A 23,785-nucleotide genomic window follows, 5' to 3' on the forward strand; every position below is an offset into this window, starting at 1 on the left:
AAACCAAAACAAAACAAAAGAAGACACCATTGCAGTTGTGTGTAATTGTTATGCAGTGATACTGGAATGATTTTGTATTTATATTTAAATGTGCTCCTGATACCATGGGAGTGTCCAACATAGCTATTCAAATAATTAGGCTTTGCCAGAGAGACCCAGCTAGAGGCCACCTGGTTTATGCCCTATTTTTCTTGTCCTTTTCTCCTAGAGTTAGATAGCATAGTCTTTCAGTTTAGTGCAAAATGTCAAACTCCGCTTACCTGCTCCTCTGGTCTTACAGATTTTTCTAATAGCTTTCTCAGGAAAAAGTAATAAATACTTTGATTTAAAAGTTGAACAAACTGCATTTGTTTCATCCCACATTTATTAAGTACCTGTTCCATGCATACTTATGTGCACCTTCCCTTTCATCTCCTTCAGGGCTTCAGATTACAAAATTGAGATGATTTTGTCAATAAAGGATTGAGGCAGAGGAGGCTATAATTCATCTAGCAGAGTAAAGAGTATTTGACACGATGGTACTTGCTGTTTGTAGAGTGAACCTATTAGAAAACAAGACTTTCCATGAATAATGACAGTGTAGATAATCAAGAACTTAATTTATCCACAGATATATAAAAATAGGAAGCCATAACAGCCCAGGATAGCAGTAAGATGCTGCAAAACAGGATGGCTCCTTGTATGATGTGGAGCTCTTGCCAACTTGGACTGTACTTCCAAGTGGGGGCTACTTTATAGTTCTGTCTGTAACATTTGCTATGTCTCAGCTGGGCTGCAGTAGTTACCTCTGATTTCCTTCTCTTCACAGGCTCCCTGGGTCTCAGCCATTTGGGTCAGCCCCATTGGCCCCTGTGGTCAGCCAGCCATCTATGCTTCAGCCCTATGGCCCTCCCCCTACAAGTGCACAGGTGACAGCTCAGTTGGCAGGAATGCAGATCAGTGGTGCTGTGGCCCCAGCCCCTCCCCCCACAGGGCTGGGCTATGGTGAGTAGTCATGACCATGGGATATTACTGTTCCCTTCTTTTCAGAGATGTCAGGCTCAGGGGGATATCTGAATCCCTTTTATTTTCCATGCTTCTGAGCCCCAGAAGATGGGACAGTTATAGCTGCCCCTCTTGTGTGGAAGCAGAAGTTCAGAAGTTATTGAACAAGGAGGCAAAAAGACAAGGTTTTTGATTCTCTCTCTTCTACTTCTCAGGCTCACCAACATCTCTGGTCTCAGCCTCAGGAAGTTTCCCTAACTCTGACCTGTATGGCTCCTATGCTCAGGGCCAGGCCCCTCCCCTTAGCCTGACCCAGAGTCATCCTGGGGTCCAGCCTCCCCAGCGATCTGCCCCACCACAGGCCTCCAGCTTCACACCCACAGCTCCAGTGGGTCCTCGGATGCCTTCGATGACTGGTCCACTCTTGTCCGGACAAGGTTTTGGGGGGCCTCCCATGAGCCAGCCCAATCATGTGTCCTCACCTCCTCCTCAAGCTCTGCCCCCTGGCACCCAGATGACTGGGCCCCCAGGACCACCACCACCTATGCACTCCTCCCAGCCAGGCTATCAGCTGCAACAAAATGGTGAGTCTTTCCCAAGGTCAGTCTGGCTAGATGCCAAAGGCATCATCTATTCAGGTGTTTTTTGATTTTTGTTTTAAATTGGTGTGCTTTTTAGGATTGCTTGCTAAGTAGTGAACTGGATGGGCAGCTTCAGGGTATTATTACTAGGATGTGTGGGGTTTATACAACATTCTTTCTAGTAGTTCCAATAGTTTAGTTTTTCTCTGAAATAACTTCACCACTCAATGTTGAGATACAATCATTGTACCTCATAATTCCATGTTTATAGGAATCTAGTTTTTACCCTGAGGCTGTAAGTGGGGGAAGGGGGACTGGTTTGAGTTCATCAACCTTGTGCCTTTGCCTCTCAGGTTCTTTTGGACCAGCCCGGGGCCCTCAGCCTAATTATGGAAGTCCCTACCCTGGAGCACCTGCTTTTGGCAGCCAACCAGGGCCTCCTCAACCACTGCCTCCTAAGCGCCTGGATCCTGATGCTATCCCGAGCCCTGTAAGTAGATATTTATGTGATTCTGGGGAAGGGGTTTGTGCCCGTATTTTCTCTTGCCATTTCTCTTAAAGATGTAGAGCCCAGATGTAATTTTTGACTCTCTGAACTCGAGGCTCCAAAAATCTTTTGGGGGCTGTTTTACTTTTTACTCCATAGCTGGGTAGGGAAGAAAGAGAAGACAAGAGTAATTGCCACTGGCAGTAGAGCTCTGGATTGATTGCTGCATTCTGTGTCCCTAGTAAGCCTATTATGGTAACCTCTGCCCTTCTATGGAATAGTGGCTGGATCCAGGTCTTGCCCCCCTTATACCTAGTAGGATAGCATTCTTCCTAATGGGTAAACAGGTGGGAAGTCTCTGGTGTTAGGTGTTCAGAGAAGGAAAGCCTCACTGGTTTCTCTCTGCCCCTACTTGGAAGGAAGCCCCCAGTACTTTCGTTTGCTGGGCTCCTGCTGTGTGGATGGAGAAGTGATCTAGAGTTGTATGTAAAATTCAAGGGGGGAAGCTGCTTCTCCCAGAAAGGGTGAATCTCATCCTTGGAGTGATTAGAATCCTTAGACTCTCCTTTTCATAGTTGGAATAGAGGCTGGGACTGTACTTCCAAGTGGGGGCTACTTTATAGTTCTGTCTGTAACATTTGCTACGTCAGTTGCCTCACCATGCTTAGCCATTGTCATATTCCATCCTGTTCTCTTCCCTCTTCCTTTGGGGAACTACCATGGTGAGAGAACCTTTTGGCTAAAGAGAATCCAGGAGGTTTAAGTAGTCTCCTGCTTTCAGTGAGAAGGAGAACTTGGTTGCATGTGAGAGGAGGCTTCTTTTATGTAAAGGCCCGTTGGTGGGAACATCCCTTCTTCCTCCTTTAGGTTTCTCTCATTCAGCCCCTCTCTCTATAATCCCTATTTGCCTCCTGTTTGCTCCCTTTCCTTATCTTTCTACATAATAGTCTGAGCCATTAAAACCTCTGTGTTGGGCCAGAAAAGCTTAGAATTTCAGTTCTAGAGGGAGCCTGATTTCAGCAGTATGAGCTGAGCTCCAGCTGCTCATGTCTAACTCATAAGGGTTGAGAGAAGTAACATCTGCTTCTTGTTCTTTTGTCTCCCTCCCTGTATTCCCCTGCTGCCTTTATTATTAAAACACTAAAAGCAACTCAATGAGCTGCCTCCTCAGCAGAAAACCAGGCACAGAATAGACCCTGATGCCATTCCTAGTCCAGTAAGTGCAGGGGGTGGGCATGTGTGTGTTTGTCATCCTTGTGTTAGTGCCATCCTTGCATGCCTGTGACCTCATTTTCACCCATCCACCATGTCCATACCTCTCCATTCTCTTCACTTAGCCCTTGTAGACCCTCGCTTTTTCAGGCTAAAAGGATTTGCATGCCTCAAGTCACTGTGTAAAGAGAAGGTAGCAAAGTGTTGGTACTTCCTTAAGTATGGGTGGCAGAAGGTTAGGCTCTAAGGGTGGGGGCTACGTAGCATATTAAGTTTCAGCCTTGGTCCCTCTGGCTCTTCCAGAAGCCTGCATGTGACCTGTGAGGGAACAGGAAAGAGGTGAGCAGTAGATCTTTTCACTTTGGGTTTGATTTGTCCACAACCTGTGGTAGAGAGACATTTGGGTAGCTGGCTACTAAGGTACAGGTTCGTGGTATCCCAAACTGGGCATTTTTTTACAGGGGAAAGGACTGCTAATTTGGGAAAGTATGGGCCAGTTTTTCATCTGGAGAGTCTTTGGTATATTTCTAAGCTTCAGTCCTTTCTGCTATGGGATATGGAGTCTCTCTCCCTTGACTTTCTCTGGTTTTACCAAAACCATCTTGAATTAACTGACAGAAGGTCACTAGTCTGCACAATGGTCTGATTACCAGCTTTGCAAATTCTTTTTTTCCTTCACTGGGTCTGTCAATATGTGGGGGACTGAGGATTGTTCTACAAGGATTGGGTACTTATCCTCTCCCCCCATATATACACACGGATGCTTACCTGAATGTGAGGCAGCATCTGCTTTCTCACCTTACCTGATCATTTCTAGTTATCTGCTCCTCACCCTGTCCCTTGTACTTTCATTGCGTGTAGCATCATTCCAGGTAGATTCATTTTTACATGGTTACTGTTGTCTCTTTTCCTGCTCTTAGAATGTGCCTTGGGGAGAGGTGGGGAAAGGCTTGATGGGGGAGGGGTGTGGCATATTATCATGTGTGAAAATTTGTGATTAGAGCTGGAGCTTTCCTGGTGTGGAGGGAATTAGAGGATGGTCACTGTCGACTGGAGGTAATGGGCAATTCATAAAGCAACCTGTTCTCAGTGTTGCCTGCGCAGCATTTTGCTGCTGGCTCTAGAGTGAAGGATTAGCATTGTGGCATTTTATATGATCTCTAGAAGGACAGCAGGCCTGGTGCATGAAGTGTTCCTTGGCAAATTATTAGTTTCTGTGCTGCAGCTCTAGCCTTTCTTTCTCCTGATTCTCTGAGACCTGGCACTTCCTTTTCTTCTGTCATGTTACTCATTTCATTTCTTCCCTGCAGATTCAGGTCATTGAGGATGATAGGAACAACCGGGGTTCAGAGCCATTTGTGACTGGAGTACGGGGCCAGGTGCCACCCTTAGTCACTACCAACTTCCTGGTGAAAGACCAAGGTGAGAACAGCATTAGATCTTCCCTATAGGGACTTTTTCTTCAAGAATATCAGCTCATGGACGGAACTTTAGTCATTTTTTAATGAGAGACCAGTCCCTCATTGATGTCTAGGGGGCAAAGCCATTATCAGCCCTGGCATTTGTGAGAATGATGGGGTGGATCAGCAATGAAGGGCCAGTGTTTATAGGGGTTTCGTAATCTTACTTGGGTCTTCTACCTTCTCCTCCAGGGAATGCAAGTCCCCGATATATCCGATGCACATCTTATAATATCCCCTGCACATCTGACATGGCTAAGCAGGCTCAAGTGCCTCTGGCAGCTGTCATCAAGCCTCTGGCAAGGTTGCCCCCAGAGGAGGTGAGTCAGGGGAGGGACTGGAATATAATGAAGGGTGGGAGGGTCTGGAATAAGGCTTCTTCCTAGATGTGATTTTGGCTGTCACAATGGAAGAAGTCTTTGGGGTGGGAGGGGAGAGTATCTTCAGTAGCTTTTAATCACAGGGTCCATGCCTGGAGGGAACAGTAGGGAGGAGAGAAAAAGCCCAACGAATTGCTGGTTGAGAGCAGGGTCCTTACGGGGGAGGGCAGGATGACCACGAAAAAAGGTAGGGCCAATTTGTAGAGGAGGAGACAGCTGGCATGCAGGAGTCTCTTCTAGCATGATTATGTCCAGACGATTAGAAACATATCATTCTGTTTTTTTCGTAGGTTAGGGATGTTAGGACAGCATGTAAGAAAATGGTAGATTAGGATCCAGTAGCCCTTCCCTCACGTAGTTTGGGCACTGATCTGTCACTTCATTACCTGAAATCAGCATGCAAAGAAAGCTAGGCAGCTGCTCTGTCAGACCTTCGTAGGACACAGTCATGTTCAGGCCTAACTTAATTTAGAATGAGGTTCTCTGTAACTGGAAACTCAAGGCTCACATTGCATCCTGCTCCTGCCTTGCTCTGTCTCTCTTCCCGGGTCCCAGTGGGGTGGCTCTTATTTGTAGGGTAACATCTACCTGGGGCATCTACACTGTAAATTACTGCACTGTAGTGGACTGTCACAGAAACTCAGGGATGGGGGAGGACAACTGTCGTAGACTCTTGGTTGGGGAAGGGAGCAAGAGTCAAGATCCCTAGGAGAAGAGTGAAGGAGATCAAAGATAGGGCCAGAAACAAGAATCCTAGGTAATCCTTAGCTTTCTCCTCATATACCCGTGGCAGCTCCTGACTTGGTATGGTCATTTTTATTGTCCCTTTTCTCCTTAAGGAGAAATGCAGTTTGTGGGATGGGGAGTAGGGAAAGGGAACTATAGAATTTAGATTCTCAGGCATATTTTCTTGTGACCAGTACCCTTATCACTTGTCCTTATTCCCCCTCTACTGTACCCCCTTCCCTGGCAAAATGTCTGAGCCACACCCCTTCTCCCTCCAGGTTGTTCCTCCTCATCTATTGCCACATGTCTGAACCCACCGTAGCTTCCCCTACATGTCTCAGCCCTTTCCGTTTGCTCCTTAGGCTTCACTGTATGTTGTGGACCATGGGGAATCTGGCCCTTTGCGCTGCAATCGCTGCAAAGCATACATGTGCCCCTTCATGCAGTTCATTGAGGGTGGCAGGCGCTTCCAGTGCTGCTTTTGCAGCTGTATCAATGATGGTATGTTCAAGGAGGATGGGGTTGGTAAGGGGGGAGGTCTTGATTGTATCTTGATTGTTCTCTTTCTAGTTAGATAGTGTGCATCCATTTTTCGGGACCTGGGCAAGTAGGGTGCACACGGGGAAGTGGGGCAATGGAATGAGCTCAGCCAAGGCCAGCCTTAACCAAAATTGAGTGGACCTTTGAGTAACACACTGCAATGCTCCCCACAGTTCCCCCCCAGTATTTTCAACATCTGGATCATACCGGCAAACGTGTGGATGCTTATGACCGTCCTGAGCTATCCCTGGGCTCTTATGAATTCCTGGCCACTGTAGATTACTGCAAGGTGAGGGAGGGTAGCATGGGGGAGGAGCAGTGGGTGGAGGATGATGAGACAGCTAAGAATTGCTGTTATTTCCCTCCCCTCACCCTTTCCTTGTCCCCTTTGATGCTGACTTCTCGCTAATTAACTGGCCTGCTCGCCAATATCCCTTTCCCCCCAACATTTCCTTCTTCTGCAGAACAACAAGTTTCCCATCCCCCCTGCTTTCATCTTCATGATTGATGTCTCCTACAATGCCATCAGGAGTGGTCTTGTTAGGCTCCTCTGTGAGGAGCTCAAGTCACTATTAGACTTTTTACCTAGGTGAGTTTTGGAGCTGAGGTGTTTCCTATGGGTAATAATGGTGATAGATCCTAATGTCAAGAAGTTGTAGGTGGCAGTGAAGGTGGCAAGTCTGGGTAACAATGTCACATTCTGCAGGGAGGGCGGGGCAGAAGAATCATCAATCCGCGTTGGCTTTGTCACCTACAATAAGGTGCTCCACTTCTACAATGTGAAGAGCTCATTGGCCCAGCCACAGATGATGGTTGTATCTGATGTGGGCGACATGTTTGTGCCATTGCTAGATGGCTTCCTGGTCAATGTCAATGAGTCCCGGACAGTCATCACCAGGTAAGAGCCAGATTGTGAGTGGGCATTGGGTGGTATAACCACAGAAGGCTAGCAAGCTAGTAGAATGCTCAGTGGATGGACAGGGGCTGTAGCTCAGGAGTTTTCACAGTCTAGGGGCCAAGTGACTCTTCAGGGGATTGAGAAATGAGAAATCCAAACAGTAGTTTTGATTGTCTTCCATCATTTACCTCTACAGTTTATTGGATCAGATTCCAGAAATGTTTGCAGACACAAGGGAGACAGAGACAGTATTTGCCCCAGTTATCCAGGCTGGGATGGAGGCTCTGAAGGTAAGGCTGGAATCCCTGGTAGCCTCCCCTCCCTCACTTTCCTGACTATCTTACCTACTGGGATACAACTCCTGTTTCTTCACTGACTGATGACTGTCAAGTGAGTTAGCCAGTCTGACATAGTTGGTACTGAATAAATGAAGAGGGACGGAATGAATGAATAATGGATGAATAAAGGAACGAGCAAACAAATAGTCCTCTCTTCTTTCCTAGGCTGCTGAGTGTGCAGGGAAGCTGTTTCTGTTCCACACATCCCTGCCCATTGCAGAGGCACCAGGAAAATTGAAGAATAGAGATGACAGAAAGCTGATCAACACAGACAAGGAGAAGGTGTGGGATTGGAGGGTGGTGGGAGAATTTTCTATTATAGAGAGAGGTGGTGACTTTTCAAAATGTTCTCTATACTCCTAAACTTTCTTGAGGGTTACTGGGACCAGATACCCTGCCATTTCACATGTCACATCTGTGACTCCCAGCCTTCTCCACTGCTTCTCTATTTCTCAGTCCCATCTTATCCCTAAGCCCTTAGTCGACTCTACTTTAGAGACCTACTCTTGGAGGCAGGGCTAAAGTCTTACATGTATTTGAATATCCCTTATTACCAACATAGTCTCAAATAGGGTGGAACTGAGATATTTGAACCTTCCTTCTGTTCTTCCTCAGACTCTGTTCCAGCCTCAGACAGGTGCCTATCAGACCCTGGCCAAAGAGTGTGTGGCCCAAGGCTGCTGCGTAGACCTCTTCCTCTTCCCTAACCAGTATGTGGATGTGGCCACGCTTTCTGTTGTGCCCCAGCTCACAGGTGGCTCTGTCTACAAATATGCTTGTTTTCAGGTATGGCAAGCAACTCTGGCTAGCAGGTGGCAGCAGAATTGGGAATGTCTGCTTACATGTGGAGTGGCTTCTTAGCTACTGATTCACTTGCAGGAATAGAGGAGAAAACTACATAGTTTAAAGAAGAGAGCCAGTGGGAACTGATGTAGCTCAGTGGTTGAGTATCTGCTTCTCATATATGAGGTCACTGGTTCAATCCTGAAAAAAAAAAAAAAAAGAGCCACAAGAATTAGTGGTTAAGAGCATGGGGCTTGAAATCTGTCCTGGGTTGGTAGTCTGGCCTCACCACCTACTAGCTATATGATCTAAGATGAATTACTTAAGTACTCTGTCCTTTGTTTCTTCATCTCTAAAATGGGACTGTAATACTTACTAATCAGAACTTGTCATCAGAGTCAAATAAGATATTTGTAAAGCACTTAGTAAATATATGTAAAGCACATAATAAATGCTTAAAAGCTATCATTACCATTTCAATATCATTTTTATCATTTTCACTATTGTTGTCATTGCTCTTAGATAGGGTTTGTAGAGTGGAGGAGGGCAGGTAGACTGTAAGATGAGTTACATAGTTAAGTGATGTGACTCACTCTGGTCCTGGGGGACTCTAGGTGGAGAATGACCAGGAACGATTCCTGAGTGACTTGCGTCGGGATATGCAGAAGATTGTTGGATTTGATGCTGTGATGCGTGTCCGGACAAGCACCGGTCAGTCCTGGTTGGAGAAGAGCAGATGGGGGGCTAAATCTGAGAGGGAGGCATGTGGCACCTACTATGCCTTTAGCCTTGACTCTGTCCACATGGCCTCAGGTATCCGTGCTGTAGATTTCTTTGGGGCTTTCTACATGAGCAACACAACAGATGTGGAGCTGGCTGGACTGGATGGGGACAAGACAGTGACTGTGGAATTCAAGCATGATGATCGGCTCAATGAAGAGAATGGAGCCCTCCTGCAGGTGGCAGGCGGGAGACAGGGGCTGGAGAAGGAAGTGTTGGGTATAATTTCACTGGTTATAAATAGGCTGCAGGGAAGAGGGTGAGAGGTGGGTAGAGAGGACTGGAAGAAGAGCCTGGGGAAGGGATGGCTCAGTCTTTCCTCTAGTTTACTCCAATAATATATAGCAAAGGGACAGTTTTCAGAGGGCTTTTGTGAGGGAGGGGTGTGAGCTCCCCCTCTCTCCATTCCTGTAGTGTGCTCTGCTCTATACTAGCTGTGCAGGGCAGCGTCGGCTCCGCATCCACAACCTGGCCCTGAACTGCTGCACCCAACTGGCTGATCTGTATCGAAACTGTGAGACTGACACGCTCATCAACTACATGGCCAAATTTGGTGAGGGCAGAGGCAGGGCAGGCTGGGACTGGGGCTGAAAGGTGCAGGGCAGTCAACATTGCAGCATTTCTGGGTATGTCCGGTGGTGGGAAGGCACGTGTAATGGAGTGGCTGATCAGTGACCGTGCTGTCTCCTTGCCTCATCCAGCATATCGGGGGGTCCTGAACAGTCCTGTGAAGACCGTCCGGGATACTCTTATAACCCAGTGTGCCCAGATCCTGGCCTGTTACCGAAAGAACTGTGCCAGCCCCTCCTCTGCAGGACAGGTGGGACAAGCCTGTGGGAGGAGGGATTGTTGGGACAAATTTTGCATTGGGGAGGGACTTCTCCCCAATTGACTTTATTTTGATAAACCCCTCAGTTGATCCTTCCTGAGTGCATGAAGCTGCTCCCAGTTTACCTGAACTGTGTGTTGAAGAGCGATGTCCTGCAGCCTGGAGCTGAGGTCACAACTGATGACCGTGCCTATGTCCGACAGCTGGTGACTTCAATGGATGTGGCAGAGACCAATGTCTTCTTCTACCCTCGACTCCTGCCACTGGTGCGATTGAGCACTGGAATATGAGACATTGTGCTGTGGAAGGGGCATCTTAGGAGAGAAAGGGCTAAAGTTTTCTGCCTTACACTAATGAATTTGTCTTTACATACATAATCTGATGTAATTGTCACATTGAGAGAGTTACTGAGTCTCCAGAAAAGGTGGTCTCTGGGGATTTAGCTTCCTGAATTTTTTTTTCTTTTTTTGGGGGAGTGGGAGGCAGATGTATCTCTTGGTTCTTGGTAACTTGTTGCCTCTTTCTTTTTTTGTCTAGACAAAGTCTCCTATAGAGAATACCACTGAACCACCAGCAGTTCGAGCATCTGAAGAGCGTCTAAGCAACGGGGATATATACTTGTTGGAGAATGGGCTCAACCTTTTCCTCTGGGTGGGAGCCAGTGTCCAGCAGGGTGTTGTTCAGAGCCTCTTCAGCGTCTCCTCCTTCAGTCAGATCACCAGTGGCTTGGTGAGGGCAGGGAGTCGAGGAGAATATGGGTGTGGACGGGTGCTTGATAAGAATCATACAAAAATCAATAAAGCCAGTGGGCTAGTCCCCTTAAATGTCAGAGAGCACTTGTGGGGAAGGGAGGGTGTCATTTTCCACAGAGTTCCATGTTTCAGATGATGCACAAATCTGCGCTGTCCCATCTTGACTCAAGAGTACCTTTGTGTTCCAGAGTGTTCTACCAGTTCTGGATAATCCGCTATCCAAGAAGGTGCGAAGTCTCATTGATAGCTTAAGGGCACAGAGATCGCGGTACATGAAGGTAACACTATTCCTGAACCCTAGATTTCTTGCCTTGACAAGTCCTTAGCTGGAAGGGGAGGTGGGGTGGGGAGTGGGCTTTCAGGGCATGTTTAGTTCCCTTTGGCCCTGCCTCATGACCCTGTGTTATGGCCATAGCTTATCGTCGTGAAACAGGAAGACAAGCTGGAGATGCTATTCAAGCACTTCCTGGTGGAAGACAAGAGTCTGAGTGGGGGAGCATCCTATGTGGACTTTCTCTGTCATATGCACAAGGAGATTCGGCAACTACTGAGCTAGAGCAAATGGGTAAATGGCATAGGGTCCCAGGCCAGCTTCCAGAAAGTACCCCAGGACAGCAGAGAAATCAGGAAAGTTCCATTTCTTATAAGTCATGTAAGCTGAAGCCACCTCAGTCTCTTTGGGGGGAGGGGGAGGTATAAAGAGACACCCTTCTGGGCTCAAGTATCCTATCACTCTGTCATGTCCTGCTGCTGGAAGGTGTTCCTCAACCCCCCTCCCCCCACTCCACCCTCCTTTTCCTGCTAATCCTGTCGTAATGAATGTAGTTTCTCAGTTCACTGTATATGATTCGGTGTTGGGGGTTTAAAGGCTCTAAGACCTTGGCAATATTATGTGTCCCTCTGGACCAGCCTCCAAGAAGAGAGGGCCAGGCAGGAAGGAGTGAGGATCCCAAGGTTACTACAGGTGGGGGCTAATTCAGCTCAGTGTCATCAGCAACTTCCTATATTAGGGATAAAACATACAGGTACACAAGAGCTGGGATATATGCCATATATGGTGGAGAGAAGTGGTTGGTCCTTCTTGGGTCCTTCCTAGGCCAGGTCAGAGTTACTGAGGGTGGTTGATGAGCTTTCTCTCTCTGCTTCCACTGCTCGCTTACTCTCCTGCCATGACTGGTGATCATTCTGTGGGTAGATGCACACTGTCAGAGATGAATGAGCCTGGGAACCGAGTTGCAAAACATATAGTAAGACCTCAGAGAGATATCCGCCTCCTTTCTAGCTGGAGAGGCCCCAACACTGGATGATTCTGTAGGGGGCCTGGTCATCAAACTTGTAATACCTCACAGAGCCAGCCCACATCCTACTCTGAGCTCCCATTGGAACACTGCCTCTCCAAGCTGGGGGTTGTTGGGGAGAGAGGCAGAGGCTGCTGGAACTGTTCGCCCCTGCCTGGACACCACCAGGCTTTGGTGTTGACAGAGTGGCTGACAGTTATCTTCCAACCCCAACTGGCTGGGACAGGACAAGGGCTAGGCTTGGAGGTGGCGGGGGCTTGCCGGTTCCCAGCTTGGGATGCCCCTGCTCTGGACCTCTCATTTCTCTTCATTGGTTTATTTTTCAATGCATCTTTAATTTGTAAAGAAATAAAATAAATTAAGATGTAACCAATAGCTTCATTATTCTGGCGTCCTGTCACTTTCCTTTCAGCCAGTCCTACCTGGCTGTGCAGCTCCGGGGAAGTGGCCGGCTTAGCAGAGCTGCGCATGCGTCACATGCTCCAGCGGCGTAGGCCCTCCTCTGGTCCCCAGCGGCCACAGGGCGGGGTCTTGTGCTCTCTGACCGGCGTCGGCTGCCTGAGTGAACATGGCGGCTGGCCGCACCGGGGCTGTGCTTGCCGCCCTGGGGGTGCTTAGTGTCAGTGTGGCTAGCGGCTTTGGGCCCATGGCGGAGGTGGAGGCCGGCGGGGAGGCGGAGTGGACGGAGCCGTGGGACGGCGCGATTTTCCGGCCGCCCTCGGCGCTGGGCACGGTGGGGGTGGCGCGCAGTCCGGGCAGTCCGCGGCCAGAGAGGGAGGAGGTGGTGGACTTGCCGGTGCTGCTGTGGTGGAGCCCAGGGCTGTTTCCTCACTTCCCGGGAGACTCGGAGCGCATCGAGTGCGCGCGCGGCGCGTGCCTAGCGTCCCGGGACCGCCGGGTCCAGGGGGACTCGCGGACGCGCGCGCTGCTCTTCTACGGCACTGACTTCCGCGCGTCGGACGCGCCGCTGCCGCGCTGGGCGCACCAGAGCTGGGCACTCCTGCACGAGGAGTCGCCCCTCAACAACTTCTTGCTGAGCCATGCGCCCGGCATCCGCCTCTTCAATCTTACCGCTACCTTCAGCCGCCACTCGGACTACCCGCTGCCGCTGCAGTGGCTGCCCGGAGCCGCCTACCTGCGCCGCGCCGCGCCTCCGCTGCAGGAGCGCGCAGAGTGGCGCCGCCGCGGCTACGCGCCGCTGCTCTACCTGCAGTCCCACTGCGACGTGCCCGCGGACCGGGACCGCTACGTGCGCGAGCTCATGCGCCACATCCCGGTGGGTGAGGGCGCGGCGGGGGCGGGGAAGGGTGGGCACGGCTAGGGCCCCTCTTGACAGCCGTACGCTCTGCCCTACTCAGGTCGACTCCTACGGGAAATGCCTACAAAACCGGGAACTGCCCACTGCGCGGTTACAGGACACCGCCACGGCCACCACCGAGGATCCAGAGCTCTTGGCCTTTTTGTCCCGCTATAAGTTCCACTTGGCCCTCGAAAATGCCATCTGTGACGACTACATGACTGAAAAACTGTGGCGCCCCATGCATCTGGGTGCCGTGCCCGTGTACCGTGGCTCTCCCTCAGTGAGGGACTGGATGCCGAACAATCATTCCATCATCCTGATTAACGACTTTGAGTCACCCCAGAAACTGGCTGAGTTTATTGACTTTTTGGACAAGAATGATGAGGAATATGTGAAATACCTGGCATACAAGCAACCTGGGGGCATCACCAACCAGTTCCTCCTGGATAGCCTGAAGCATCGGGAGTGGGGAGTGAATGATCCTTTACTGCCTAACTACCTCAACGGCTTCGAGTGTTTCGTCTGTGACCATGAACTAGCTCGCCTGGAGGCCGAGAAAGCCCACGCGGCCTCTCCTGGGGACACCCCTGTCCCAGAACCTCACATTGCCCAACCCTCACACATGGACTGCCCAGTGCCCACACCTGGCTTTGGCAATGTGGAAGAGATTCTTGAGAATGACAGGTAAGGGTTGTTGGGTCCCAGGCAGCTGTCAAATCAAATGATTTATTGAAGAGTTTACTGTGGGCAATGAACTAGCACTATGTGCTGTATACGGGAATTATGACATAGGCTCACTCTTGCCCTTAAAGTGTCAAGAGTCTAGTTGGGGAGAAAAGACAAACAAAATGCCAACGGATGTGGAGAATGTTTGCAATAGTGGTTCAAAAAAGACTTTAACCCCAGCAGAGGGTCTTTACATCGAAGTGATGAGGAAGGGACAAAGTTGGGCAGGTAAGTTGGATCCAGGCTATAAAACACCAGACTCAGGAGTTTGGACCATCCTGAAAATCAGTTTAGCTGTTTATTGAACATCTTGTATATGGTAGAGGTAGGGATGAGGAATTCAAAGATGGTATTTTGAGAGAGGTTTGACTAGAATAGTCAGGGTTTATACCTGGTAATATGGCATAATTATTGACAGCCCCTCCTTTCACTTTTATTTTAAAACTTTTAATTTTGAAATGATTTCCAACTTATAGAAAAATTGCAAAAATAATACAGAAACAACATATAGAATTCCAGTGCACCCCTATGCAGGTACCCAGATTTGCCAACCATTAGCATTTTGCTATATTTTGTATGTCATTTGATCTAATTATATCTACCTACCATCTATATTTATTTATATATCTCTATCTGATCCATCTGTCATCTATCTTCTAAACCCTTGAGAATAGGTTATATACATCATTCTCCTTTAATACTTAACACTGTCATGTATATTTTCCTAGAAAAGAACATTCACTTATGTGACCACCTTAAGTATAGCTATCAGGTTTAGGAAATTTAACATTGAAATAGGCATAAATGGTGTTCAGTTTTTTCAGTTATCCCAATAATGTCCTTTGGGGTATTTTCACCTCTGTTATTAGACCCAATTCAGGATGATGGAATGCATTTAATTGTCATTGTCTCTGTCTTTCTCTTTTTTCAAACGTCCCTAGACTACCCCTTTAGGCCACATTCACACTTACAAATTGGCAGTTTAGTTATACTCACTATAATGTTACCATCAACTCTATCCACTTCCACGGATTTACAATTCACCTTATAATATTTTTTTCCCACTCTTAAAAGTGTCCTAGTTTGGATGATGTTATATGTTCACCCTAGATAGAATCAAAGGAATGCTTTCAAAAGATTAATTCAACAATGGTGGAAGTGTGGACTGGAAGGGAATTGAGGAGGCTGCTTAGTAAGTAGCAGGAGGCGGTGGCATTGGGAAACAAAGACAGCATGAGAGGTGGGTGGGAACACTTTGAAGCTACTTGCAGGAAACCACAACTGTTGGAAGAGACATTCTAAGAATATTAAGCTTGAGAGAGGCTGCCAGTTGGCCTGAAGAGGCTGACTTGAACAGTGGATGGCAGCAGAGGGCTGCTTATAGTCTGCTGGCAGTTTGGTCCTCATGGTGGAGTCTTCCATCAAGTATTTTGTATCTAATTTATGTGCTGAACATAACATTGTGATATACTGGAGGAAAAGTATAAAACAAAAAAGGAGATATTCATATTATGGTCTTTTCTAGACTGTGGATGCCACTTCACCTTCATTTTAATTATCGGAATAAAAGTGCAAGTTAATAGATAACCGTCTAAAACCCCCTGCTCCATTGCTTCCCTTAGGGAGACTGCTGCTTCCATAGTTTGCCCACGGTTCTGCCTACCTCTGAATTTCCTCTACATTGGGGAACCAGAAGCAGGCAAGTCAGGAATTTTAACTTACTGAGTGGACTGCATGTTTGTGGCTTGCTGCCCTGTCAGTTGTGCTAGTACTGGATTTACTTCACATTTCCTAGCCAGATAATATATCTGCTTAAGGTTTCTTTGGCCCCACTCAGAGAAAGGCAGGACTCACAACTTTGCTGAAGTTCCATAATCCAACCCCATTTTGGTGTTTCAGCTGGAAGGAGATGTGGCTGCAAGATTACTGGCAAGGTCTGGACCAGGGGGAAGCTCTCACTGCCATGATTCACAATAATGAAACACAGCAGAAGAAATTTTGGGATTATCTACATGAGATCTTCATGAAAAGGAACCAAAACCTCTAATTACCCTGTGAGAACCGTTAACTTGGTAGAACTAAGGAAATGGACAGTGCTTATCTACCAACGGACATAGGGGGCATGTACTGCACAGACCTGTAATGAAGTTTTATCATGGATTCAAGAAATTCCAGTTATACCCACTGATAGTTTATTCTAATGATGTGTAGCCAAGGTCTCAGCCTGTGGTGAAAGGGCCTCTAGGAGAGGTGGAGGCATTCAGTTCTTGGTTCAGCGGGAAAAGAAACCTGAAACACTGATTTGCTTCAAGATGCTGGTCCAAGAGAACTTTTCAAGGACTGCTCATTTCTTTAGCCAGTTCATCCTCTCAACTGATGACTAGAGCATCACCTTAGTAACTGACTACCAGTGAGGTAAGAGGAGCAAAGTTAGGGTCTTAAAACTTCTCCTGTTTTATTCCCAAAGCTTCTCATTATTCAGTACCTTTCCTAATAATCTCTCTTCCTCATTTCTTTCTTTATAAACTGTCATGTTGGTGGTGAAGCAAAACTTATGGCTGGTTGTATTCTGGTCCTCTGGAGTTGTATTTTTTATATCAGTTACTCTGTCTCTCATGTCAAACTTTTAATTATAGATTTTTTTTCCTTTCTGGTTTTAGGCCCTTTTCCACCATTTCTGATGAAGGTGCAGCAACCTTGGCACTATTCTCATAATCCCTCTTCCCTGCATTAAGTTGGCTATGGGTTTGGCAGCTTTTCTTACTCCTTATCTAGGGAATATTTGGAATTTTTTTCATGAAATGGAGGGATTCAATGGCTAATATATACCATGTCAATTTAATGATTTGCCCTGCTCTATTTTATATTAGAGATTGAGACCAAGGTTAGAAATAATGGCAGAAAAAGTTAAAATGATTTTGAAATTGTTAAAAATAGGCCAATATAAACCAAAGTATATCTTTTTATAGGTCTTTGTTCTTTACTGTCTGCCTAATTAAAAAAAAATTATAAGCTACAAAGTCCCATTTTCCTCAAAGTCATGGATGTTATGTGGAGAAAGCTGCTAGTAATATAGCTCTAGTTATATTAAACTAGCTGTATTAATAATCATCACATATTCTCTAGCACTTTTCACTTTAAGTGGGATGAGTATTCCAACTTTGTTTACTCTATTGCTGATAACCTTCTGTAAAGCTCTTTTGGTACGGAGACTACTTACCGGTGGAGCCCACCTAAAGCCCTAAACTTGAGGGGTTGGGGAGGCAAGGCAATAGATTTAAGGCACAAGTAGCTGGCTAAATAAAAAGCTATGGGAAACTGACTTTGGCCCAGTGGTTAGGGCGTCCGTCTACCATATGGGAGGTCCGCGGTTCAAACCCCGGGCCTCCTTGACCCGTGTGGAGCTGGCCATGCGCAGTGCTGATGCGCGCAAGGAGTGCCATGCCACGCAAGGGTGTCCCCGCGTGGGGGAGCCCCACGCGCAAGGAGTGCGCCCGTGAGGAAAGCCGCCCAGCGTGAAAAGAAAGAGCAGCCTGCCCAGGAATGGCGCCACCCACACTTCCCGTGCCGCTGACGACAACAGAAGCGGACAAAGAAACAAGACGCAGCAAATAGACACCAAGAACAGACAACCAGGGGAGGGGGGGAAATTAAATAAATAAATAAATCTTTAAAAAAAAAAAAAAGCTATGTCAGTCAGATTTGGGGATGCTCCCAAACCTTTTGATTACTGTGGTTTAAACATACAACCTAATTTCCTCTGGGCTGGGAGACCATTAGCTTTCTCTAGGGCACTGAAACAAGAAAGAATACCTTGGGCCTCACAGCTGCTCTGCTTATAATGCTGCTGTATTCATGAATTATCACTAGGGAAGTTCCATAGCTTATTAATATATCTGTAGCAAATGAGTAGATAGCTAGATAGATGTTAGATGCTTCAACAAGTAGGGTCCACATTTAATATTGTGACTTCCAGTGATGTGGCCATTGAGGAAAACTGTAATCTAAGCTGGATTTCACTGCCAGGGCTGTTCTTCATTTTATTCTTTAACATAAAATGTCCTTCATAACACCATGGAAAGTTTGCTTAGTCTGTTGGGGCTTCTGCAGGAAAAACAGGAGAAAAAGACTTTCAAAAATACATCTGTTAAAATTTGATACCATAGTAGGTACACATGAAATGAGTCAAACACAGACTCTGATTTCTAATCTTATTTAAATGTGGATGCCAATTTAAAGTGCAAAATACCTATTACACAAGTACAAACCTAAGTTAGGGCTCAAATTATATTACAGCTGATAAAAAGGGTAAGTGATGGTTATGCAAGGTATAGAATCAGCCTTACCCCTCCTGTTTAATTATACCAGTTCACATTGGCATTTCTGTAGCACTTTATATGTACAAAGTAGACTGGCTGTTTGTGAATGATTATGGTGGACTCTCAGGCCTGCTCTGTGTCAGTGCTTCCCAGACTTTTTTCTTTATTCCTATCACCATATTAGTATTCACAAAAGAGCAGGGTAAACCAGGTGCCACAAAGGAAAGTAGAACCAGGAATAGCCACATGATACTTATCAACTAAAGGCTTTGTGTTCCCTATGAGCAAAGCAGGCAGTATGAATTTTTTCAGACAGCAGCAGGCTCACTCACTGTAAGATTAGGGTTTTTGGTGGTACAAGTGTCTAACTGGAATTGCTTTTATTTATGCCGTTGAAGGGGGATTAGTGAGACTGATGACTATTCCTACAAATGTTGCTATTTTCTATTATCTCAGGTTTCATTTTGTATAATAAACTGCTTCTTTTTAAGTGGTGTCTTCTGGTTGGTTATTTTTCTAGGGCATGGTAACGAACAGTTGGAGACCTGCAAAAAATATTTCAAACCTTTGTGCAGCAAGTACTTACTGGCAGTATTTACTGGGGACTCAGCAATGAAGAAGATAGACAAGGTCTCTTCTCTTATGGTGCTTACATTTTAATTAGTTGTAGGGGTGGATAAGACCAGACACAATAAATGAATAAGTCAGACTATGAAAGGTGCTGTGAAGAACACAAAACAGGGCAGATGGTGCGACTGATGGTGGTGGGTTGTGGGAAGTCAGGGAGGGCTTCTCTGACATGTGAATTGAGACTTAAGGCATGCAGAGATCAACTGGAAGAATCTGAAAATCTGGAATGACTGATTTTAACACACTAAATTTACACATCAAAATAAATATTGCTTCTCTGAGGTAGTCATATTATGAACTATAATCTTATTCATGTTATGCTTCTATTACCAAAAACATTTCTTGGAGCTTATTTGGAAATGCTTTGAGAATGTCTGGCAAATCTTTAGACTCTGTTTTGTAAACTGACAAAAGTCACTTAGAACCAAGTCTGATGAAGCTGGACATCACAAATGAAGTCTATAAATAGGAATTTATAGACTAGTAAGCATCATCTCAGGACTGGTAAGAGTTAATAAGATGAATGAGAAAGTACTTAAACCTCACCCTACCCCACGAGCAAACTGCTATCTAAGTACTATAATTGTTAAAATAAATGAATATAACTTTTCTTTGCAACTTTGGAGTGGCTCTAAAGCAGGGTTTCTTAACCTTTTTTTTTTTAAAGATTCATTTTTAATTTATTTCTCTTCCCTTCCCCACCCTCCCCAGTTGTCTGCTCTCCGTGTCCATTCGCTGTGTGTTCTTCTGTGACTGCTTCTATCCTTATCAGCACCGGGAATCTGTGTCTCTTTTTTGTTGAGTCATCTTGTGTCAGCTCTCCGTGTGTGCGGCGCCATTCCTGGGCAGGCTGCACTTTCTTTTGCGCTGGGCAACTCTCCTTACGGGGGGCACTCCTTGCACATGGGCTCCCCTACACGGAGGACCCCTGCATGGCACGGCACTCCTTGCGCGCATCAGCACTGCGCATGGGCCAGCTCCACACGGGTCAAGGAGGCCCGGTTTGAACAGCAGACCTCCCATGTGGTAGGCGGACGCCCTATCCATTGGGCCAAGTCCACTTCCCTCTTAACCTTTTTTGTTCCACAGACCCCTTTGCCAGTCACGTGAAAACCATGGACCCCTTACTAAGTCCATGTATTATTTAAGAAATATATCACACCTGTACCAAGATTGTTTTTTTGAATTTCAAGTCAAGCCTCAAGGACCCCTTGTTAGGAACCCCTGCTCTAAAGGGAGTCAAAAACAACATGAAAAGAAAACAAAATCTCTCCCCAACCTAAAACTTGAAAGTCTTGTCCTCTGGTCTGCTGCACCTTGTGCAGGATGTACAAAAAGGGCCGCCTAGGCCGTGTGGAGTGTCAAACAGGAAGAAGAGAGCTTTATCAACAATGTAACAATTCTCCAAGTGGGCAACACCAGCTGTTCAGGAAATGAGTGGAGCGCCATGAAGTAAAGGACCTTGCCTTAATATTTATTCTTAAGACCTCACATTGGAAGCAGATGTGGATCAAGCAACTGAGCTCCAGCCTACCACATGGAAATTCCCAGGTTCGGTGCCTGGTGCCTCCTAAGGAAGACAACCTCACGGGGTAGGTGCTGCAAGCACCTCCCTCCCACATCAGAGGTCCTGGGTTTGGTTGCCCCTGCCTCCTCAAAAGAAGACCAGCACAGAAGCAGACACAGCAAATGCAAATAACGAGGGGGTGGGGAGTAATAAATAAAACTTAAAAGTCTGATATTTTGATATATACATATACTAATTCTCCCATCCTTTCTACCTGTGCCTACGTCATTAGCCCTCTAACTCCGGCTACTACCAGAACCGATTGTCCATTTACCTAAGTTCTTTCTAGGGTGTCCCCGGCCCAGTAAGGCCCCTAAGCTGCAGGACCTGGAGGCCACAAAGAGTAGTCTAGGCCGGCGGACAAATCTTCCAAAATCTAACCTGCTGACGGAAGGATCCTGCGTGTATCCGGACCCAGCAAGGCAGCTGCTCCGGCTAAAAAAAAAAAAAAAAGGCACAAGCTGGCGAGCAGCCTAGCTTCCCGACTGCCCTGCGCGGTGCCCCGTAGGGCCTGTAGGGGTCACGCGGGGTTACGCACGGCGCCGCAGAGCCTGCCGGGAGCTCGGGGCGCAATGGCGACGCCCAGCTTGCGGGGCCGCCTAGCGCGGTTGGGGAACCCGCGGAAACCTATACTGAAGCCCAACAAGCCCCTCATCCTAGCTAACCGCGTCGGGGAGCGGCGCCGGGAGAAGGGCGGTGAGCAGTCGGAGCTGGGGAGGCCCCAGAAGGAGGCCGGAAGGGAGAGGGGGCCGCCGGGTGGGAGCGCAGAAAGGTAAACGTCTCCTTGTGACGGAGGGTCCTCCCGTTCTGCCCCATCCAGAGGCGACCTGTGTAACAGAGATGTCGGTGATGATGGCTTGCTGGAAGCAGAATGAATTCCGCGACGAAGCATGCAAAAAAGAGATCCAGGATTTCTACGATTGCGCTTCTAAAGCTGAGGTAATAGAAGCCTCCTGGGATGTCCTCTCAGGAGGAAAACGGGGAGATAAAAATAATGATTCTCCTTGCCGCGTGTTAGGTGATAGTGACGGAGACCGGAACAGTCCATGGGTTCATCGCTCGGCGCCGCAGAGTAGACACACGTACTCAAGGCTGGGAAGGAAAAGGGGCTTTATTAGCCGACAGAGGGCAGGAGATCTAATTCATCTCAAATCTGCCTCTGTCAAGGTTGTTTGTTTGTCTTTAGCAGCTTTTATATAGGTTTGAAACAGAATTAATCATAGACATGATTTGAAACCAAGAATATTAATCATAGACTCAGCATCCTTGGGAACAGGTTTGGGGACCTTTTCTAGTTTTTCTGCTCTGGTTAACATTTTGGATACATACTGTGCCTGGTATCTCTAAGTTTCATGGTGGTAAAATAGGGAATGAGTGAAGCATTACAAGGACACATCATAGATTTTCTTTACAAAGAAATAGATGTAAAAGGTCTGGTTAATATTAAAATCTCCTGGGCTGTGTTCTTTTTTTATAGAACTCTATGTCTGTTCTCAGGTGCTTGCTAGGTTACAAGTACAACTTGTTTTGCTTATGCTACTGTTCGTGCTAAAATAGGAAGGCTGTTTTCATCCTGAAAGGGTGAGGAAAGTTTGGGGAGCGACTGCACACCAAAATGAGAAAGATTACGGTTTTGAAGGCTGTGTAATCTTGAGTGACTTATTTCACTACTGTGAGTTTTAGTTTTGCCATATATAAGGTGAGGTTAATAATAATATGCCACCATGGGAAAACCACTTTGTAAAATTTCAATTCCTGCTTAAATAGGCATTACTGTCTGAAACTGAACTAAGATAGTGAAGCTCCCTGAGGGCAATTTGTTTGGTTTACAGGTAAACTAATTACTGACTGGTAAAGTAGCTTCAGATCACACAGTCATTTGTAGGTCCCAGTCCCTTTTGTTGAAAGGGGTCTGAGAGGATAACAGTCTATCTGGGCTGGTTATTACCTTTGTTTTCTTTGGGGCATTTTGAGAATCATGTGCCCTAGGTCAGGAGAAAACTTTAAAGCTGTCATTCTTGTTTTTATTCTGTTTTCAGGCAGCCCGCAAGATGAGATCAATCCAGGAGACCCCCGGAGAGTCTGAGGGTTTATCTCCCAAGAAATTGAATAAGTTGATACAGAGATTTCCTAACAAACCTCACATCAGCTGAAAAATGGAGAGGCATTTTCAATGACTGGTCTTTGGCTTCTGAGAACTTTGTCGGAGATATAGTTTGTACATTTGCACTACATGCCCTCTGTGAAGGGTAGAACTAGGCAAAACATTGTTTTCACCCTTTGGAATAATGATCTGGGTGGAAGTTTTCCTTTATCTTGAAATAAAATCCTATGAAGAGAACTTCGTGTTTTGTTGTGGATTGGGGATACCCTCCAAGCTTGAACCCTGCATTCTCCCCTAGACCCTGAAAATTCTTTGCTCCCTGATTTTCCCTAGAAGAAAAACCTCTGTCTTGTCCTTTGCTTCATTGGAAGTTCTGATGCACTAGGAATGTTGAAGTGTGCCTATAAGAAGAGCTTTTTTCTCTTATCTGTATTTAGTGACTGCCTATTTTATGCATGATCCCTGCAAGGTACTTCTGAATAATCAGAAGTTCACAAACTGGTGACCTAAAGTTTCTACAGATGTGTTTTCATTGGCCCATACAGTTAAAAAATTGTTTGAAATTAGTTGACCTCATTCAGAAATAGAAAAATGTCTTATAAAAAAATCTGGGAAACAGATGTGGCTCAACCAATTGGGCTCCCATTTACCATATAGGAGGTCCAGGGTTTGATGCCCAGGGCCTCCTGGTGAAGGCAAGCTGGCCCACGCGGAGTGCCGGCCCACATGGGAATGCAGCCCCATGCAGGAGTGCCACCCAGCATGGGAATGCCACCCTGTGCAAGAAAGCCGCCCTGCACAGGAAAGTCACCCCGTGCAGGAGTGCCGGCAGATGTGGAGAGCTGGCGCAGCAAGGTGATGCAACAAGAGACACAGAGGAGAGAAAAGAAGACAGCGGAACAGGGAGCTGAGGTGGTACAAGAGAGTAATCGCCTTTATCCCACTCTGGAAGGTACCGGATCAGTTTCTGGAGCTGCCAAATGAGAATACAAGCAAGATACAGAACACACAGCGAATGGACAATGAGGGGAGGGGGGAGAAATAAATCTTAAAAAAAAAAAATCCACTTTTAGGTTTCCTTGAAAGATCAA

The 23,785-nt window shown here is 46.7% G+C and overlaps 3 protein-coding genes and 1 long non-coding RNA gene across 18 annotated transcripts in view; 3 read left to right on the forward strand and 1 right to left on the reverse strand.

Moving 5' to 3' along the window:
* SEC24C (SEC24 homolog C, COPII coat complex component) overlaps positions 1-12,417 on the forward strand; it is a 29,612-nt gene extending 17,195 nt beyond the window's left edge. For 7 of the 14 annotated variants that reach the window (XM_004473796.4, XM_012531105.4, XM_012531106.4 and 4 more), the window contains 21 exons: positions 809-984; positions 1,200-1,568; positions 1,919-2,055; positions 3,200-3,268; positions 4,575-4,686; positions 4,917-5,044; positions 6,193-6,331; positions 6,544-6,659; positions 6,835-6,959; positions 7,077-7,268; positions 7,465-7,558; positions 7,772-7,888; positions 8,222-8,392; positions 9,004-9,100; positions 9,203-9,348; positions 9,584-9,722; positions 9,871-9,989; positions 10,085-10,264; positions 10,536-10,727; positions 10,939-11,028; positions 11,166-12,417. In XM_004473796.4, the coding sequence (XP_004473853.1) occupies positions 809-984; positions 1,200-1,568; positions 1,919-2,055; positions 3,200-3,268; positions 4,575-4,686; positions 4,917-5,044; positions 6,193-6,331; positions 6,544-6,659; positions 6,835-6,959; positions 7,077-7,268; positions 7,465-7,558; positions 7,772-7,888; positions 8,222-8,392; positions 9,004-9,100; positions 9,203-9,348; positions 9,584-9,722; positions 9,871-9,989; positions 10,085-10,264; positions 10,536-10,727; positions 10,939-11,028; positions 11,166-11,306 (3,049 nt within the window). In that variant the 3' untranslated portion in view covers positions 11,307-12,417. The remainder of the gene's footprint in view (positions 1-808; positions 985-1,199; positions 1,569-1,918; positions 2,056-3,199; positions 3,269-4,574; positions 4,687-4,916; positions 5,045-6,192; positions 6,332-6,543; positions 6,660-6,834; positions 6,960-7,076; positions 7,269-7,464; positions 7,559-7,771; positions 7,889-8,221; positions 8,393-9,003; positions 9,101-9,202; positions 9,349-9,583; positions 9,723-9,870; positions 9,990-10,084; positions 10,265-10,535; positions 10,728-10,938; positions 11,029-11,165) is intronic. The other 7 variants (XM_004473797.5, XM_058299070.2, XM_058299071.2 and 4 more) reach the window with 1 other exon arrangement.
* Positions 7,433-9,105, reverse strand: LOC131278752 (uncharacterized). The gene is made up of 2 exons (XR_009186175.2): positions 8,983-9,105; positions 7,433-8,590 (listed from the first exon to the last, which is right to left on the reverse strand). It is a non-coding gene; the product is annotated as an uncharacterized lncRNA (long non-coding RNA).
* Positions 12,418-12,532: 115 nt separating the features above from the next.
* Positions 12,533-18,883, forward strand: FUT11 (fucosyltransferase 11). 2 transcript variants are annotated; one of them, XR_188785.5, is made up of 4 exons: positions 12,533-13,324; positions 13,407-14,032; positions 15,974-16,489; positions 16,735-18,883. XR_188785.5 is itself a non-coding variant. In XM_004473799.5 (3 exons), exons 1-3 carry the CDS (start codon positions 12,617-12,619, stop codon positions 16,119-16,121), a joined length of 1,482 nt encoding a protein of 493 aa, XP_004473856.1. In that variant the 5' UTR covers positions 12,533-12,616; the 3' UTR covers positions 16,122-18,883. The 2 variants fall into 2 exon arrangements, 1 of the variants encoding a protein (XP_004473856.1); XM_004473799.5 differs by having other exon boundaries at positions 15,974-18,883.
* A 2,246-nt stretch (positions 18,884-21,129) lies between these two features.
* CHCHD1 (coiled-coil-helix-coiled-coil-helix domain containing 1) lies at positions 21,130-22,931 on the forward strand. The gene is made up of 3 exons (XM_004473791.2): positions 21,130-21,286; positions 21,411-21,529; positions 22,630-22,931. The coding sequence occupies exons 1-3, from the start codon at positions 21,163-21,165 to the stop codon at positions 22,741-22,743; spliced, it is 357 nt and encodes a 118-aa protein (XP_004473848.1). The 5' UTR covers positions 21,130-21,162; the 3' UTR covers positions 22,744-22,931.
* The last annotated feature ends 854 nt before the right edge of the window (positions 22,932-23,785 follow it).

This window comes from Dasypus novemcinctus, chromosome 6 (genome assembly GCF_030445035.2).
Source record: "Dasypus novemcinctus isolate mDasNov1 chromosome 6, mDasNov1.1.hap2, whole genome shotgun sequence".
NCBI classification, from domain to species: Eukaryota; Metazoa; Chordata; class Mammalia; order Cingulata; family Dasypodidae; genus Dasypus; species Dasypus novemcinctus.